The sequence below is a fragment of the Rattus rattus genome, chromosome 1, assembly GCF_011064425.1.
Source record: "Rattus rattus isolate New Zealand chromosome 1, Rrattus_CSIRO_v1, whole genome shotgun sequence".
Lineage (NCBI taxonomy): Eukaryota > Metazoa > Chordata > Mammalia > Rodentia > Muridae > Rattus > Rattus rattus.
Genome location: NC_046154.1, coordinates 70,213,077 through 70,229,915, shown reverse-complemented (window position 1 = coordinate 70,229,915; position 16,839 = coordinate 70,213,077). Strand labels below are relative to the sequence as shown.

Sequence of the window (16,839 nt, the reverse complement as noted above, 5' to 3'; positions counted from 1 at the left end):
ATTTACTTATGTACGTATAGGTGTCTCTCTTTGTTTTGGAAAATGGCCTTCTCTGTGTGTAGCTCTGGCTGTTCTGGAACTCTCTCTGAAGGCCATGCTGGCCTTGAACTCTGATCTGTCTTTGTCTGTCTTCAGAGTGCTGGGATTAAAGGTGTGTACAACCACACTGGTCCAGTTTTGTTTTCTTGAACAGAGGAAAAGCTAGCACTAGGTGCAGCTGGGGGTGGAAGTATATCTAAACACCCACACGCCTTCCAGAAGGTGCCATGGCTCATAGCAAAATCAAGTCCATTTGATGAAAGGGAGAGAATGAAAAGTAGTGCAGGCAGAGAGCTTTCCTAGAGTTTGCCGAAGAGAGAAAGTTCAATAGTTTGTCCTAAAGATCACGTTGTAAATAAAGTCAGCCCCATTGTTAGGTTCTTAGACTTTTGATGAATTAATCTGTGGTTATAAATAATATGTTAATTATTCTATTATATTTTTAATAGCTCATAATTCAGACCTTCAAGGAAAGGCAAATGAGATTGAGAAAACACTTCAGACTTCCCAAGAGAAATGGAAAGAAGAATGCAGGAGATTTGAGCATGATTTGGAGGAACGAGACAACATAATTCAAAATTGCAACCACGAATATGAGTTACTTATGCAGGAAAAAAACAGACTACAAAAGACTCTACAGGTAAATACTTGCATAGTGACCGTTTCTTCATATATTATCCACTGAGGTGGCTATTACATGACACTGCCCTTGGTGTCCCCTCCTCCTTCCTCCCACCCCTCCCTCTCCCCCTCCCTCTCCCCCTCCCTCCCTCATCCTTACACATCCCCATGCTGTACCTCAGCATTGTATTAATATTATGTACGCTCTTTATTTTGTGAAAAGTTTGAGATCTCTGATCTCTGCGGTAGAGTCCTTATCTTGACTGGCTGAGGCCTTGGGTTTATCCCCTGCACCACAAATAAGTGGAAGGAAACCAACAAAACCCAACCAAACAAAAAGCAAAAATGATATTCAAAAAGAAAGCAACAACCGCTTCTCTGGACATACTGTGAAATTAAGACACATATTCCGGGGTTGGGGATTTAGCTCAGTGGTAGAGCGCTTGCCTAGGAAGCGCAAGGCCCTGGGTTCGGTCCCCAGCTCTGAAAAAAAGAACCAAAAAAAAAAAAAAAAAAAAAGACACATATTCCTTTTGTTCTGGCAACATTAAAATGTGAAATTTAAAAGTGTGGGTTCTAGATTTAAGTTTGAATATGCAATAAATATAGAAAATTATGTGTTTTATAATGCCTTTTTATGTAGAGCACATTTTATGATGAATTGGGAAATACAAAACATCTTACTCCAGATATTTTGAGTTGTATATTTTCTTTTCTCATTTCATTTTTTTAAAGATTTATTTATTATGTGTACAGAATTCTGTTTGCATGTATGCCAGCAGGTTAAAAGAAGGCACCAGGTCTCATTATAGGTGGTTATGAGTCACCCTGTGGTTGTTGGGAATTGAACTCAGGTCCCCTGGAAGGGCAGCCAGTGCTGTTAACATCTGAACCATCTCTCCAGCCCTATTTAATTTTTTTTGAACAGGGTTTCTCTGTGTAGTCCTGGAATTCACTCTGCATACCAGGCTGGCCTTGAACTCAGAGATCTGTCTGCCTCTGCCTTCTGGATGTGGGATTAAAGGTGTATGTCACAACTACCCAGTTATAACAGTTTAATTTTTTTTTAAAAAAGAAAAATGTAAAAATGTTCCATATTTACCTTAATTATATATTACTTCCCTACATTGCTGCATCCTTTCATGGTCTGAGGGACTTGACCTGACTGAGGAGGCAAGGGAATGAAGAAAGGCAGACAAGGGACGTAGACCAGCTGGTGTTGCTCCATCTGGGCTCCCTGATGAAGAAGCCCCGTGTCCTAGAAGCTCAGCACGTTTCTTTTTATAGTTAAACAGTGGGGCAGCTTAACCACATACAGCTAGACAAGGAGGCAGGGATATGCTGTACAGGTGAACAAGGAGGCAGGGGCAGTCTCTGTAGGGAGCAGTCTTCAGGTCATAAACATCTAGGGAGGAAGCTGTGGTGGACATTTTCTGCACACACTGTCAACATTTGCACTTGGGCCCTTTCAGAAGGCTTTGCCATTCTTCTAAGCCTCAACCTGGGGCAGGCTTGTGCACTCCCATGGGACTGAGGCATTGGTCCTTGACATGGCTGTTCCCACATCAAACAACATTTGTTCATTCAGGGCTTTACTTGTACCCTATACTACATCTTCGCTAAATATGATATTACCAAAACATTCAGTGCATGTAAAAGTTTTGTCACAAGCGTCCCCAGATCTCTTTTATTTTCTCCCTGTCAATTATCCTGGCCTGTGTGTTGGTTACCACTGCACTGCTCAGCCCAGGTATTTGATGGTGGACGTGTACGTAGGTATGGTTAGTCTCTAAGTCCTTGAGTGAATGTGTGTTGCTCTGCCTGCATAAAGTGTGACACCAGGAGGAAAGAAGGGTGATGGTGGCAGTTCCTTACTGCAGCTAGCCCAACCTTCAGGTATGAAATCTTGATATGGTCTTGTCAACTGCTTCGGACATCTCTGCTTTGAGTTTAGGCTGTTGTCTTAGAGCATCCTGCACTGAGATCCTCCGAGGGGTCTGGGTTGAACCGCAGTCACTTTTTAGTCCTGGGGGGGAGGGGAAGGGGAAACCTCAGGCTCTAGAGACTTTGCTACGGAAAGTTATGAGGGTCATACCTATAAGACAGACCCATGTGGTCAGATCCCCTTCCCTCACGTGGACCATAAACCTTGTCTCATGTTAAAGAAGACTTGGTTTTAAACCTGTAGGCTAGAAAACTGATCTGCACAGGAAACCTGCATTAAGGTTTTGAACCTATATTAATTAGATCTTATAAATTTGGTGTACTTAGGAAAATTAAAAGGAAAAGCCTTTGAAACTATTCTTTATCTGTAGAACTCAAAATTTGTTGTAATCTGAACTGAATATTTGTATTTTCAAAGTTTTAACATTTAGGAATTTTCTTATTCTGATTTATTGAACAATAGTCTTTCTCTTCTTTTCACACTACCATTTTCCTTGGCCAGGTTTGCATATACATTTTAGGGATGGTACTGTTTACTCACAGGTAAAGATGTCTGTATTAACTAGAATTTATTTTTGTTTCTTTCATTTTATCCCAACCTCTGATGTTAAATTACTCAGATTTATATTCTGACAAAATAGTACTTTTATTAAGATTTTTAAATGTGACTTACTAATTTTTCTGAGACAGAGTTTCATGTGTTCTTGGCTGTCTTTGAACTCTCAGTGTAGATAAGGATGGCCATGAACTTCAGATTATTCTGCCTCTACCTCCCAAATCCTGAGCCTATAGGTGTGCACCACCATGCCTGGTGCTCCACACAGCTGGGCGTTGAGTCCAGGGCTTGACTACTCGTAAGACAGCCCCAGTCCCAGATTTTAACATGGATTAGGAGCTTCTGACGGTCTTCTGTGTCCCTTTGCACATTTAAAGTACGGTTAAAAGGTAAAAGGCAACCTTTGTCGATGAAATAGTAAAGCGAGATTTTATTCATGTGAAGGAGGCACTGGAAAAGTATCAGCAAGAGAAGAATGAGACGGAGGCTCATGTCAGGGAGACCGCATTGGACGAGTTTAGATTACAGGCAGAGCAATGGGACGCAGAACGAAGAGAGTTACAGCTGATAGTACAGGTATTTAAAATTCCGTTTCTAAAATATGTGTCTTGATGCTTATGACATTAAGGTTTTGTGAATAAGATAATGTATTAGCTCACTCAACGTGCAAAACAATCCCACATCTTTGATTTCTGGACGGCCATGTTCACTTGTAATGACATGACAGTAGTGTAGCTATTGTCTATAGATGCATTTAATATTGCAGTGGGTGGTTTCATTATATAGTGTATATAATTTTTTAAAGCTTTATTTATTTTTTGTAGGTGAGTTCACTACCATTGTCTTCAGACACACCAGAGGAGGGCATCAGATCCCATTACAGATGGTTGTGAGCCACCATGTGTTTGCTCAGGACCTCTGGGAGAGCAGGCAGTGCTCTTAACCATTGAGCCATCTCTCCAGCCCTGAATAGTGTATATGATTTATAGATTTTTCTTTACTAGTTTTTGAGACAGGGTCTCATGTAGACCAGACTTGACTCAAACTTGCTGCGTATCTCCTGCTGTCCCTGAACTACTCCTGATTCTCCTGCCTCTACCTTCTGAGAGCTGAGCCTGTAGGCGTGAGCCAGAGTGCTCATATGCCTAGAGTATGGGATTTTCATTAATGTTCATTGGGACACATAAAGTATGCGTAATGATGGACTGATACCATGACAGTCTTACCCGTGTACACAGTATGTCAGTCATAGTCACGTCATTACCTTTTCTTCTTCCCAGCAGCAGGCCTTCCTCTTCAAGTCTGTCTGGGGTGGCCTATTGTATGGCTGCCCACAGGAGCATGGATGGGGATTATTGCAGGAGCTTGGGCAGCTCAGCCGTGGCCATACCACAGAAGATAATGTCCCTTCTTCCCCTAGAACCATGAGCTGCCTGTAGATGCTGTAGAAGGTGGGGCTGCATGAGAGCTCCCTCCTAGCATCCATTAACTGCCTACAAATCCTCTGGGACGAATGTGGCCTCAAGAACTCCTTCCCCTCTCCATGACAGTGTGTTGACAGGTGGAATCTTATACGAGTAGGTGCTGAGAGCTGAGAATAAATAAGGCTGTGGCCTGCCTGGAAGACGGCTCCGTAGCACTCCTGAAATCCACTGCTTCTTCTGTCCGCTCCCTCTCATGGCCTGGACCACGGAGCGACTGATACAGATGCCCCACTTAGGGCTAAGCCATTACAGTCGCATGCTCTTTTTCTCTTGAAGTATTTATTTATTGATTGATTGATTGATTTACTATGTGTATGAATATTTTTGCCTGTTTGTATTGTGTGTGTACTGTGTATCTAGTGACTATGGACTGTAGATCTGGAATCTGGATCTGGTACTGGATCTCCTGGAACTGACAGTTGTAAGCCCCTGTGGGGATGCTAGGAAGTGAACCTGGGTTCTCTGGAAGAGCAGCCAATGCGCTTAATCAGGGCCATTTCTTTAGCTCCTATAGTCCAGTGCGCTTAATTAGGGCCATTTCTTTAGCTCCTATAGTCGGTTATTCTCAACACTTAACAGTAGTTATCATAATCTGTAGTAACTGTTAACCACTGCAAAAAGATGCTTTTCTGCCTAAAGCTCTTAGCACCATTAATCTGTGGGCATAAACGTAAATGTTTAGTTTTTCATTTTATTTTGTTTTGAGACCAGGTCTTGCTATGTAGCACTGGCTATCGTGGAATTCACTGTTTAGACCAGGCCTGCCTCTGTCTACTAAGTGCTGGGATCAAAGGTGTGAGTTATTACTGCACTCCGCTATACACATAAATACTTAGAAGGTAACATTTCTAATTACTAAAACTTCATTGTAAAGAAGTTGCAAATGAGAAAACAATCCCTCATTGAGATTAGCCAGATCCAAAGCTTGTACACCTCAATGAACTTAATATACAGTTAGAATAGTCATTCTGAAGCTGTGCAAACGCTCATATTAGATTCACTGTCAATTATGTTTTTACACACTTTTTTTTTTTTTGGTTCTTTTTTTTTTTTTTTTTTGAGCTGGGAACTGAACCCAGGGCCTAGCGCTTCCTAGGCAAGCGCTCTACCACTGAGCTAAATCCCCAACCCCCGTTTTTACATACTTTTACACACACATACACAGGAAGAAACACACACACACACACACACACACACACACACACACACACGCCCACACAATGCCTTGAAAAATTGATGACAGAGTTAAACTAGAAGATAATTAGCTTTGTATTCTCTTTCATGACTTCAGGGGTCCTTGGTTATTTGACAGGCACATCACGTGTGCGTTTAGCCATATAACAGCTCTGTCTTCCACACTAGTGCCTGTGTCCTTTCTAGCTTTTGTCTTTTAACAATTCTTCAATACCAGATATGAATTCTTTCCCATAGAACAGGCCTCAAATCCAATCAGAGAGTGGTTGGTAGCCCTCATCAAAGGTCATGCCGTCATTGCACCAATGGCCATGTTGTGCCTGGCAACTTGGTTGTATAGTATGCAAGGTCCATGTCTGAGTAAGACCAGTGTTGACACTTCTCCCCCAGCGTTTGAACTGGTACCTTTTGGTGCTGTGTACAATGGCCACCAGGGAGGAAGCTCCAGCTCGAATTCTCTGTAACCTGCAAAGTATGTGGCTTCTTCAGCAATAGTTGTCCTATCATGCTGTCTTAGGGCTTTTATTGCTGTGATGAAATGCCATGGCCAGAAAGCAAGCTAGGGAGGAAGGGGCTTATTTGCCTTATATACTACATTAGTCCATCACTGAAGGAAACCAGGACAGGAACTGAAACAGGGCAGGAACCTGGAGGCAGGACCCGGTGCAGAGGCCATGGAGAGTTGCCGCCTACTGGCTTGCTCTCAATGGCTCGAGAGCCTGCTTTTTTATAGAACCCAGAACTATGAGCCCAGGGATGGCACCCTCCATAATGGGCTGGGCCCTCCCATATCAGTCACTAATTAGGAAAATGCCCTATAGGCTTGCGTGCAGCCAGTCTTATGGAGGCATTTTCTCAGTCGAGGCTCCGCTCTCTCTGATGACAATAGCTCGTGTCAGGTTGACAGAAAACTGTCCAGCACACCTGTAGCTCTGGTGGGCAACCAGGAGTAGGAGAGCCAGTATTCTTTTGGGAACTTGAGAAGCCTCTCTGACCAACAGCTCATAGGGAGGTAGCCAACCCCTGGGTCTACAACACTCATTTAATAATGGTATGGCTTTGGGAATGAAACCTTCAGTCCACACCCCCTCCACTTAAAGACTTCTGCAATTAGTAAAAGTAACAGGTTCTTTTATACCTTTTCATCTGCGTGTAGCTTTGGCTGACTCTCCCCTCCCCCAGTGGCCTACAGCATTGCTTCCCACCCTGCCTCTCCTTCCCACCTTCACCTCACATGAGTTCTGCTAACCCTCCCCCTTAGTCAGAAGCTAAGATCTGCATGTGAGAGAACTTCGCTGTTTGTCTTTCTAAGCACAGGTTACCTGAGTTAATGTAGCATTCGATCCCATCCTTTTTCCTACAGGTTTTATCATCTCCTCTTTCCTAGCTGCCGAGTATAATTTGACTGTGTATATGTGCCACATTCTCATTATCCAATCATCGGCCAACGGATGCCTATGCTGTTCTGTGTCCTTGCTGTTGTGAATAGAATCGCAGTAAATATGGCTGTGCAAGTATCTCTGTGGTAGGAGAAGACTCCTTTGAGTGTTTGCTCAGGAGTGGTATAGGTGAGCATATGGTAACTTATTTTTAGTTTTTAGAGAAACTTCCATAGTGATTTCCATAGTGGCTACACAAGTTTACACTGCTACCGTTAGCTGTGAATTCAGGTTTCCCCTTTCCACAGACTGAAGGCCATGATTGTCATCTGTCATCTCTTGATGATGGCTGTTATGACTGGGGTGAGATGGTCTCTTCAAAGTATTTTAATTTGCATTTCCATGATTGCTAGGGATGTTAAACATTTCACAAATATTATTTATGGGCTAGAGAGATGGCTCAGAAGTTAGGAGCACTGTCTACTGTTCCAGAGGACCCAGGTTCAATTCCAGCAACCACATGGTGGTTCATAACCATCTATAACTCCAGTTCCAGGGCATCTACCCTTTCTGTGGGCACCAGACATGCATGTAGTGCATAGACAAAACACACACATATATATTTATATTTAATAAACACATAAATATATATATTTACTAAAAGTAAATAGATCTTAAAATAAGAAATATTTATTGTCCATTTGTGTTTCTTCTTTTGAGAATTCTGTTCAGTTCCTTAGCCCTATTGTTTGATCGGGTTGTGATCTTTGTTAGTGTTTGAGGCTTTTATTAATTCTAGATATTACTCCTCTGCCAGATATATAGATGGCCAAGATTCTCTCTCACGCTTTAGGTGACTTCTTCACACAGCTAACTGTCCCTTTGCTGCACAGTAGCACTTTACTTTCTGCAGGTCTGTCACCGTTGTCTTTATTTCACTAGTAACCAGAGTCCTGTCAGAGTTCTCACACGCCCATTTCCAGAATGGTTCCTGCTAGCAGTGTCAGGGTCAGGTTGTGTTAACGTCTTTGAACCTGTTGGAGTTGATTTTGTACAGATTGAGAGATGAGGATCTAGTTTGATTTTTCTGTGTGTAGATACCCAGTTTTCTCAGTAACTTTTGCTAATGAAGAGGTCTTTTCCAGTGAGTATTTGAGGCAACTTTGTCAAAATCAGGTGTCTGTAGTGGCGAAGATCTCCATTCTGTCCCTTGCAGCTCGTGCCTGTTTTTGTGTTTTACCATGCTGTCTTTGTTACCATCAATGTCACATATCTTCAAGTTCATTTTGGTGATATTTTCAGTCTTGTTTTTAACCTCACAATTGCTCGGGTTAACTAGGATCTTTTGTATTGTCAAATCAGTTGTAAAATTGTTTTTTTTTCTGTTTCTGTGATGAATGGTGTTGGGGTTCTGATAGGGATGAGTTGAATCTGTAGGTTTCTGTTGATAGTCAGTATTACAATATCTATTCTTTGAGAATGTGAGGATGGGACGTATTCTATTTTCCTTGCCTTTTTAAATTTCATATTTTATTTTTAAAAATAATTTAAATTTTACTTACATGGGTGTTCAGCCTCTATGTACGTCTGAGGGAGAGTGTCATATACCCTGGAACTGGAGTTATAGACCGTTGTGAACTGCCAAGTGGGTGCTGGGATTTGAACCTGGGTCCTTTGGAAGAACAGCCAGTGCTCTTAACCATTGAGCCATTTCTCTAGTCCTAAATTTCATATTTTAAAGTTTTCATTAGAGAAGTCTTTCACTTTCATTGGTAGGCTCATTCATTCATTCATTCATTCATTCATTCAGAAACAGGGTTTCTCTATAAAGCTTCGGCTGGCCTGGAATTTGCTCTGTTCAAGACCAGGCTGGTCTCAGACTCAGAGATCTGCCCGCCTCTGTCACATGCTGGGGTTAAAGGTATTCACCACCACTAGCTGGCATATTTCTAATTTTTATTTTGGTAATTGTGAATGTATTGTTTCCCTGATTTCTTTTCTTTTTTATTAAATTTATTATCTAATGTAATAAATTAATGTTATTTATTTAATCTGAGTGAATTTGTGCAGTTCAAAATACGATTTTTTACTTCTATTCTGTGGGTGCTAGGGATTAAACTTAGGTCATTAGGCTTGTCAGCAAGCCTCTCTCTCATGAGCCATCTTGCTGGTCCCTTCTCTTTAGCATGTTCTTTATTGATTAGCCATATAGAAAGGCTATTGAGGTTTTTTGTAATTTTTTTGTGTGTATTTGTGTTAATTTTGTAACCTGATACTTGGATAAATGTATTTATCAGTTCTAAGAGTTTTCAAGTAGAGTCTTTTTCATTTTGTTTTGTTTTGTTTTTTGGACAGGTCTCATTGTATAGCTCTTGCTGGCCTGGAATTTTATATGTGGGATCAGGTTGTTGTTGAACCCACAGAGATCTCTCAATCACTGCTTCCAGATTCTGGAATTAAAGGCATATGCCACCACACCCAGCCTCTGGTGCAGTCTTTATGATGGATAGAATCGTACAAACTACACTAAGGGCACTGACTTCTCCCTCCCCTAATTGTACCTCTTTATTTGCTTCTCCTCTATTTATGTAGCTAAATCTCTAGTAATGTATTAAATAAAATCATCGCAACTAGAACCTTTGTTTTTAGTTAGTAGAAATGCTGCAGGTTTTCCTTGATTTAGTATAATGTTAGCAATAGGTTTGTCCCATATAGCTTTTATTAAATTGAGATATATTCCTTTTATCCCCAGTTTCTTTAGATCTTGTTAAACAAAAGTTTTTAACATTGTGTGTGTGTGTGTGTGTGTGTGTGTGTGTGTGTGACACAACTTGCATGAACCAGACCTCTGTATTATACGGATTCTCAGATTACACTTGGATCACTACACTTGGTAGCAAGCTCTTGGGAGGCCATTTCACTGGCCCTCTTGGGTGCTTTTATCATAAAGAGATGCTGTTTTTTTGTCAATCACAATTTTTGCTTCCATTAAGATGATCATGTGATTTCTGTCTTTGAGCCCATTTATGTGATGTATTACATTCATTGATTTGTGTGTGGGATTTTATGAGTCCTGAGCTTCACAAGTCTTGTGTGTGCTATCATAACTACTGTGAGTTTCTATATCATATGTCCTGGGTCTGGGGAATGCTTTTTTCTTGCAGTCATCCATTGCCTCTGGCTTTTACAGTCTCTCCTTGTCTTCTTTCCCATGATCCTGAGCCGTCAGAGTTCCCTGCACATCCGTGTTCATCGCTGCTCTATTTACAGGATTCATGCAGTGGAAACACCTAGTGTTCAACTGATGCATGACTATGGGAATGTGGTATACCTACTCAACGGAATATTATTCAGCTATTAGGAAAAATGAAATTTGTGGGTAGTTGGATGGAGCTTGAAGCAGTCACCCTGAGTGAACAAGGCAAACGCCACGTTTTCTTTCATATATGGATGCTGTGACTTTTCATATGTGCATCTGGAAACACGCAGAGGTCAGGAAGGGAGGGAGGGAGGGGCCATGGAGGAGCAGGAGACAGAACGCAGTGGTGTACAGGGCTGAGGGAGATTAATGATGGGGATGGAGAGGGTTTACGAGCCCTGGCTGCTCTTACAGAGGACCTGGGTTCAGTTCCCAGCACCTACATGGTGACTCACAACTGTAACTCTAGTTACATGAAATGCAGTATTATTTTCTGGCTTCTGAGGGCACTGAACGCACATGGCGAACAGACAAAACACACACACACACACACACACACACACACACACACACACACACACACACACACACCAAAATCCCCAAAAAGTGTACAGGAGATGAACGGAGCATAGTTGGATCAGAGCTAGGGATGGGAGGGCAGGGTGAAGGAGGGAATGCACGGGAGAGTAACTACACCAAAAGCCTGTGTGTCTTTAAAAGCTATATGGAAAGCTACTTCTCTAGACGCTTCCTAGAATATGTATGTACATATAGGAAAAGTCAAATGGAGTTACAATGTAACAGGGTGATCCTGCTAGACAGCACACACAGTAGCAAATAAACCAGTACCTAAATGGGTTACCCTTTTTGGAGTTGTTGGCCTGTGATGTTCCCACAAACCCTGGTAGGTCCTCCAACATCACTGGCTGTAGCTGTTGCTGTTGGTTGCTCTCCAGAACTCGACAGTAAGGCCCTATTGCTGCAGAATCACACACCTGAGCCATAGAACATGGAGACATCACTCTGGTGCTTGCCTGGAAGCTTCATCCCCACTACCAGCTTTCATAGTTCTGGAAGGTACTCTACGTGTTACCAGAGGAGAACAATGCTACCAGCTATGAACCCTGTCAGCCACGTTAAGAACTGTCCTGGCCTGGAACTTGTGATCCTCCTCTCCTCAGCAAATCCTACCAGCATGAACTGATTTGTAGAGAGAGCTCCAGGACAGCCAGGACCCTGTCTCGTAAACAAAAAACCAAACCAAACAAAAAACCTGGCAAGACGTGAAGACATGCCTATTGGTATAATAGTGGCTGCAGACACCACGAGAGTAACCGTAACTTTTTGATTGGATTTAAGTCTCACTGCACAAGATGAAACCCATACTGTATCTCAAGAGCTACTGCTTTTATGCTGCTAAATGGCCGCAGTAGTAAACTGATACCTAATGACTTGTTATACTCATAGACTAAGACACTCATTGACCCTCATCATAGAAATGCCTATCTGTGATAGAGTGGTTAGCATAGGGACACACAGCTGGTCTAGGTGTAGAGGAAAGGGCTTTGAGATGATCAGCCTTAAATAGTGTCTGGGTTGATGCTAGTTATGACACAGTGTAGCGGTTATAGATTGGTTGGTTGATTGATTTTGATTTTTCTCCTTGACTCCTTATGACTTGTGTCGCATGTCTTGCCTTGTAGTTTTATTTTTTAGTTATGGGGGAGGACAGGCATCTGCAGTGGCTGGAAGTGTGGGATCTTCTGGAGCTGGAGTTACACGTGGTTGTTAATCTCTTGGTGTGGGTGCTGGAAATCGAACTTGAGTCCTTTAAAAGAGCAAGACATGGTGTTCACTGCTGAGCCGTTTCTTCAGTGCCTTCATGGCACAGTTCGCACTACAGGATAAACTGTTGGGTTTCGTCATCCTGGTTCTTTGAGGAGACAACCTTGGACTAGATTAGTGTTATAGATAGCGAAACCGATGTGTCTTCTAAGCTAGAAAGAGCACATTTGCTCGATACTTTTCTAAATATACTTCTGCCAGTATAATTAAAATTCCCCAGGGTTGGAACTATAGTTTGGATTCTGAGGAGTGTTGTTTACATAAGTACATATAAAGAATTATACTTTTCGGTTTGTGTTTGTAGAAGATGTGGAAAGAAAACAAGTTTATTTTCTAACAGCACAATGTGGTTTTCTGTGATGTTAAATGTCAGTTCAAAAACAAGCTGCTTTAAAAAACATTTTAAGTTCAACACTTCCCTCTAGTGGACAGAAGACAGAACTCCCTTTGTTTCTAGTGTCTGAATTTCATCCAGTACGTCAGTCTTATTTTTTCTATTGCAAGAACAGAGGCTGCTTTTTGTTTGGTTAGAAGATGAATTCTATGACAAAATTAAAGTTGAATATATTCTAGAGGTGGCAAATTAGTCTGTATCTTACAACACATCCCATACTTGGATTATGTTAGTAAAGCCATACTTGGATGGTTAACTAATACCTAAGATACTCAGCCAGTACCAGTGATAGAACTCATCTCAGTGTGTGGGATTCTCAGTTCGGATTAAAAGCACAGTACATTTTTATACCTTTGAAGACTGTTTTGAATCACTTCTCCAGTTCATCACTGTCTCATCCCACCACAGAGCCCCCGTTCTGAACCTGACATTGAATATTATCTATACACCTCACATATTTTTACTGTTCTGTTTTTAGCATTTTACTTCTTTACATGTGTAAGGAGAACATCACACAACATGCATATTTGTTGAGCTTGCCCTTTGGTGTTCACGTTTGAGATTTAGACAAGTTACTATAATGGCTTTGATTCACTCGGTTTGACGTTGTATAACTTTATTCTGTGTATATACTATAGTTCAGTTAATCTTCTTTGCCTTACTGAGAATTAAGGTCTTTTTCTCCAAGTTTAAGTCATCATGGGGATTCTATGTATGAAACGTTGTAGGCATGTGTTTAGAACATATAAAATTGTTAACACTTTTGTAGCTGTTTCCTCTGAATGAGGTGTGGGGCTCAAGGCTCAGGAAATGACAGGGCTCTTAAGAATCCTCTCACAGTCTTAGAGATAGTAAGCAGTTGCTGAGGAAGAGCAGCTGTCCTTGGAGGAGCTGCTCTTGTGAGCTGTTCCATGCTGTTGCCTGAAAGTCCTCATAGCTCTTCTGAGTAGCCCTGGAACTTGGTTCATCAAGCGAGGTGTGCATGGAATTTTTTTTTTTTTGGTCTGTTCAATGCCCTGTTAGCATACTCCCATTTCCCAGGAATAGACACGCAGTAGATGTGGGAAGTGGTTATTGGTTCAGTGAAATACCTGCTAAAATAGCGGTGGTGTAGCCTGCTGTAGTTCTCTATGGCTGTAATCCCAGCAGGGCCTCCTCACCATGGCAGGGTCAGGAGCCCAAGGCCCTGTCTGAAAAACCAAACCAAACGAAATAATATTAAAGACAATCTTCACAGAACAACAACAACCCTTAAAGTTTTGATGGGACCACTATAAAACCCTTTATAGTCAAAGCAAGCTAAAGAATAAAAGCAAATCAGGAAGGAATATTATGCTATTGACTTTCAAATAAACTATTAAGTTGTACTGGTCATGTAAGTGTGGAGCTGCATGAAACAGAGAAACCAAGGAAAGAGTCTATACCCAGCTGATTTGGACAAAGGTGCTAAGAACACATTTGGAAAAAGGACAGTCTTTTCAGTAGGTGGGAAATTGGAGGAAGGAGGAATTCTCCTACAGAGGAATGAGACTAGATCATCATAGTACCAGTTATAGCTCAAAATGGAATAAAGACTTTAAGAGTCAGACCTAAAGCTCTCAAGCTACTAGATCGGGGAAATGCTAAGGGATGGTAAAACAAGCAAAGATTTAAAAAAAAAAATCATTCCCTAAAAGCACAGAAAAACAAAGATAATCAAGTGGTATTGCATCATAATAAAACGTAGTACAGTCGTAGAAATGCCTTCTGACATTTGTTTAGTAATTTCTGGGAAACATATTTCTCTAATACTTAGAAAAGTCATCTTAATGTGATGACATTAATATTTTTCCTGTAGATAGCTTATTCATTCATTCATTCATTCATTCATTCATTCATTCATTCGTTCGTTCGTTTTGTTTGTTTGTTTGTTTTGAGTCAGGGTTTCTCTGTGCATATTGACTGTCCTGAAACTCATTCTATAGACAAGGCTGGCCTCAAACTTACAGAGATCCACCTGCCTCTGCCTCCCAAGTGCTGGGATTAAATTTGTGTACTACCCTCTACCCCTGGCTGCAGAGAACACTTGAAGAACAGTGAGAGGGTACTCATTGGAGCTGGGCTATTTGGGACAAAGGGTCTATATCTAATTTTTTTGAGGCAGGATTTCTCAGTGTTGGCCTAGCTCCCTGTGTAGACCAGGCTGTCCTGGAACTCAGAGATCCATCTGCCTCTGCCTCCTGAATGCTGGGATTAAAGGCCTGCACCCCCACCACCTGACTTTAAGTTTATTTTTATTTTAGGTGGGTGAGTGTTCTGCCTGCCTGCATGTCTGTTAATGCTTAGTGCCTGCCTGCATGCAATATGTTAATGCTTAGTGCCTGGTGCCCTCAGGGACCAGAAAAGGACATTGGGTCCCCTGTAACAGTTAGTTATGAACTGCTGTGTGGGTGCTGGGGACCAAACCCAAGTCCGTTGTGTGAACAGCCAGTACTTTTTTTTTTTTTTTTGATCTGAGGACCGAACCCAGAGTCTTGCGCTTTCTAGACAAGCGCTCTACCACTGAGCTAAATCCCCAACCCCCAGCCAGTATTCTTAACCACTGAGTCAGCTTTCCAAATGTCTGTTCTTGAAAGCTACAGAATTCTTACAATAAATCTGTCTTTAGTGCCAACTTTCTTAGTTTTTAAAGTTGTAAAATATATTGTTTGTAGTGGCAATTTAAAAAAAATCTCTAATGTTAGGTGAAGGTAAGAAAGACAGCTGTGGTGGTTTGAATGGCAGCATCCCCCATAATCTCAGAGTTTGAACACTTAGTCCCCAGGTGGTGGTATGTTCGGGTAGGTTGAGGAGTATGGCCTCGGTGGAGGAAGTTTGTCCCTGGAGGTGTGCTTTGACATTTCCAAAGCCGTGTGCCATTCCCAGCATGCTCTCTTGCCTTGTGCTCCCAGCCTAGGGTGTGAGCTGTTCATTTGCCTTACCTAACTATTGCCATGCGTTCCTGCCATGATGGTGATATACTCTGACCCTTTGGAACTGTAAGCCCAGATAAGCCCTTCCTTCCCTATGTTGCCTTGGTTACGATGATGTTTTAGCACAGCAGTAGAAAAGTAGCTAATGCAAAGAGCATTCCGATGCCAAGGAGGTGTGATTCCACTCAGATAGAGGAAAAATGATGGGGTTGACACAAGCATTTTAGACATTCAAACAATTCGATGGACTACTTTGATGTCGCCCAAAGGTTTGCTCTCCATATGAAATATTTGTTAATCATTAGTCATCTTTGTCTCTAAAAAAGTGAAGTATCATCATATTAAATATGGGTTTGGAGTCAGTACCTTTTAGCTGATAAATTTATAGCCAATATAAACATTATACTCTTTTACTGTGCATTTTAAAATTATTATTATTCCTGTTGTGTGCGGAGGCATGCATGTTTAGACTAGAGCATATCTTTGTGGTATGAGTTCTCTCCTTCCAGCTTTATGTGGGTTCTGGTGAGCTGTGGGCTTGTGTGACCAGTGCTCTTTACCCAGTGAGTCATCTTATTGGACCTTTTTGTGGTTTTACGTTAGCATACTAAATAATTTTGATGTGGAATTTTCATGTATAGTTTGTTTTTGTTAGCCTCTTTTTCCCTTGTATGTCTGTCTCTTGTACTCTGCCACCCCCAGTAGTCCCCTTTCCACTACCAGTAGTGCATTCTGAGCACAAAGGTCTCACATAGGCAGCTGACCTCATCAAGAATGGAGGAAGAGTTTAAGAATGGAGCTAGAGTATTTGGAGACAGTTGCTCCTAATTCGTAAAGATCACTTGATATATCTACATCTATCTGTTTATCTACATATCTAATCCATATAGGTATGATCTTACACAATTTATACACTATACATTATAGAATCACTTGTGTTATATCAACTGTATGGGAAAAGTAGACTAACGATAAACTAAAACTAGCAAGAACTGTATGAAGTACATTTCTCAAGTTAAAACATTGAAAAAGGAAATGTTCATACAGAAAAGTAAGCTATAGTAAAACTAGCAAATACATTGAAAACTGATCATGGTCAGATTCACATATAATGAGTATCATGTTTACTATGCATTTGCAGAAGTAGTCCAGTTCATAAATTCTGATTCAACTTGGTAAAAACAACCTCCAAGGGAAGTGTTAGTGAGGCAAACATGAAGCTCTGGGGAGTAG

The 16,839-nt window shown here is 41.4% G+C and overlaps 1 protein-coding gene across 1 annotated transcript in view; it reads left to right on the top strand.

Moving 5' to 3' along the window:
* Ccdc171 (coiled-coil domain containing 171) overlaps window positions 1-16,839 on the top strand; it is a 197,631-nt gene that overhangs the window by 21,059 nt on the left and 159,733 nt on the right. The window contains exon 5 of the mRNA XM_032902286.1: window positions 489-679. Coding sequence (XP_032758177.1) covers window positions 489-679 — 191 coding nt within the window. The remainder of the gene's footprint in view (window positions 1-488; window positions 680-16,839) is intronic.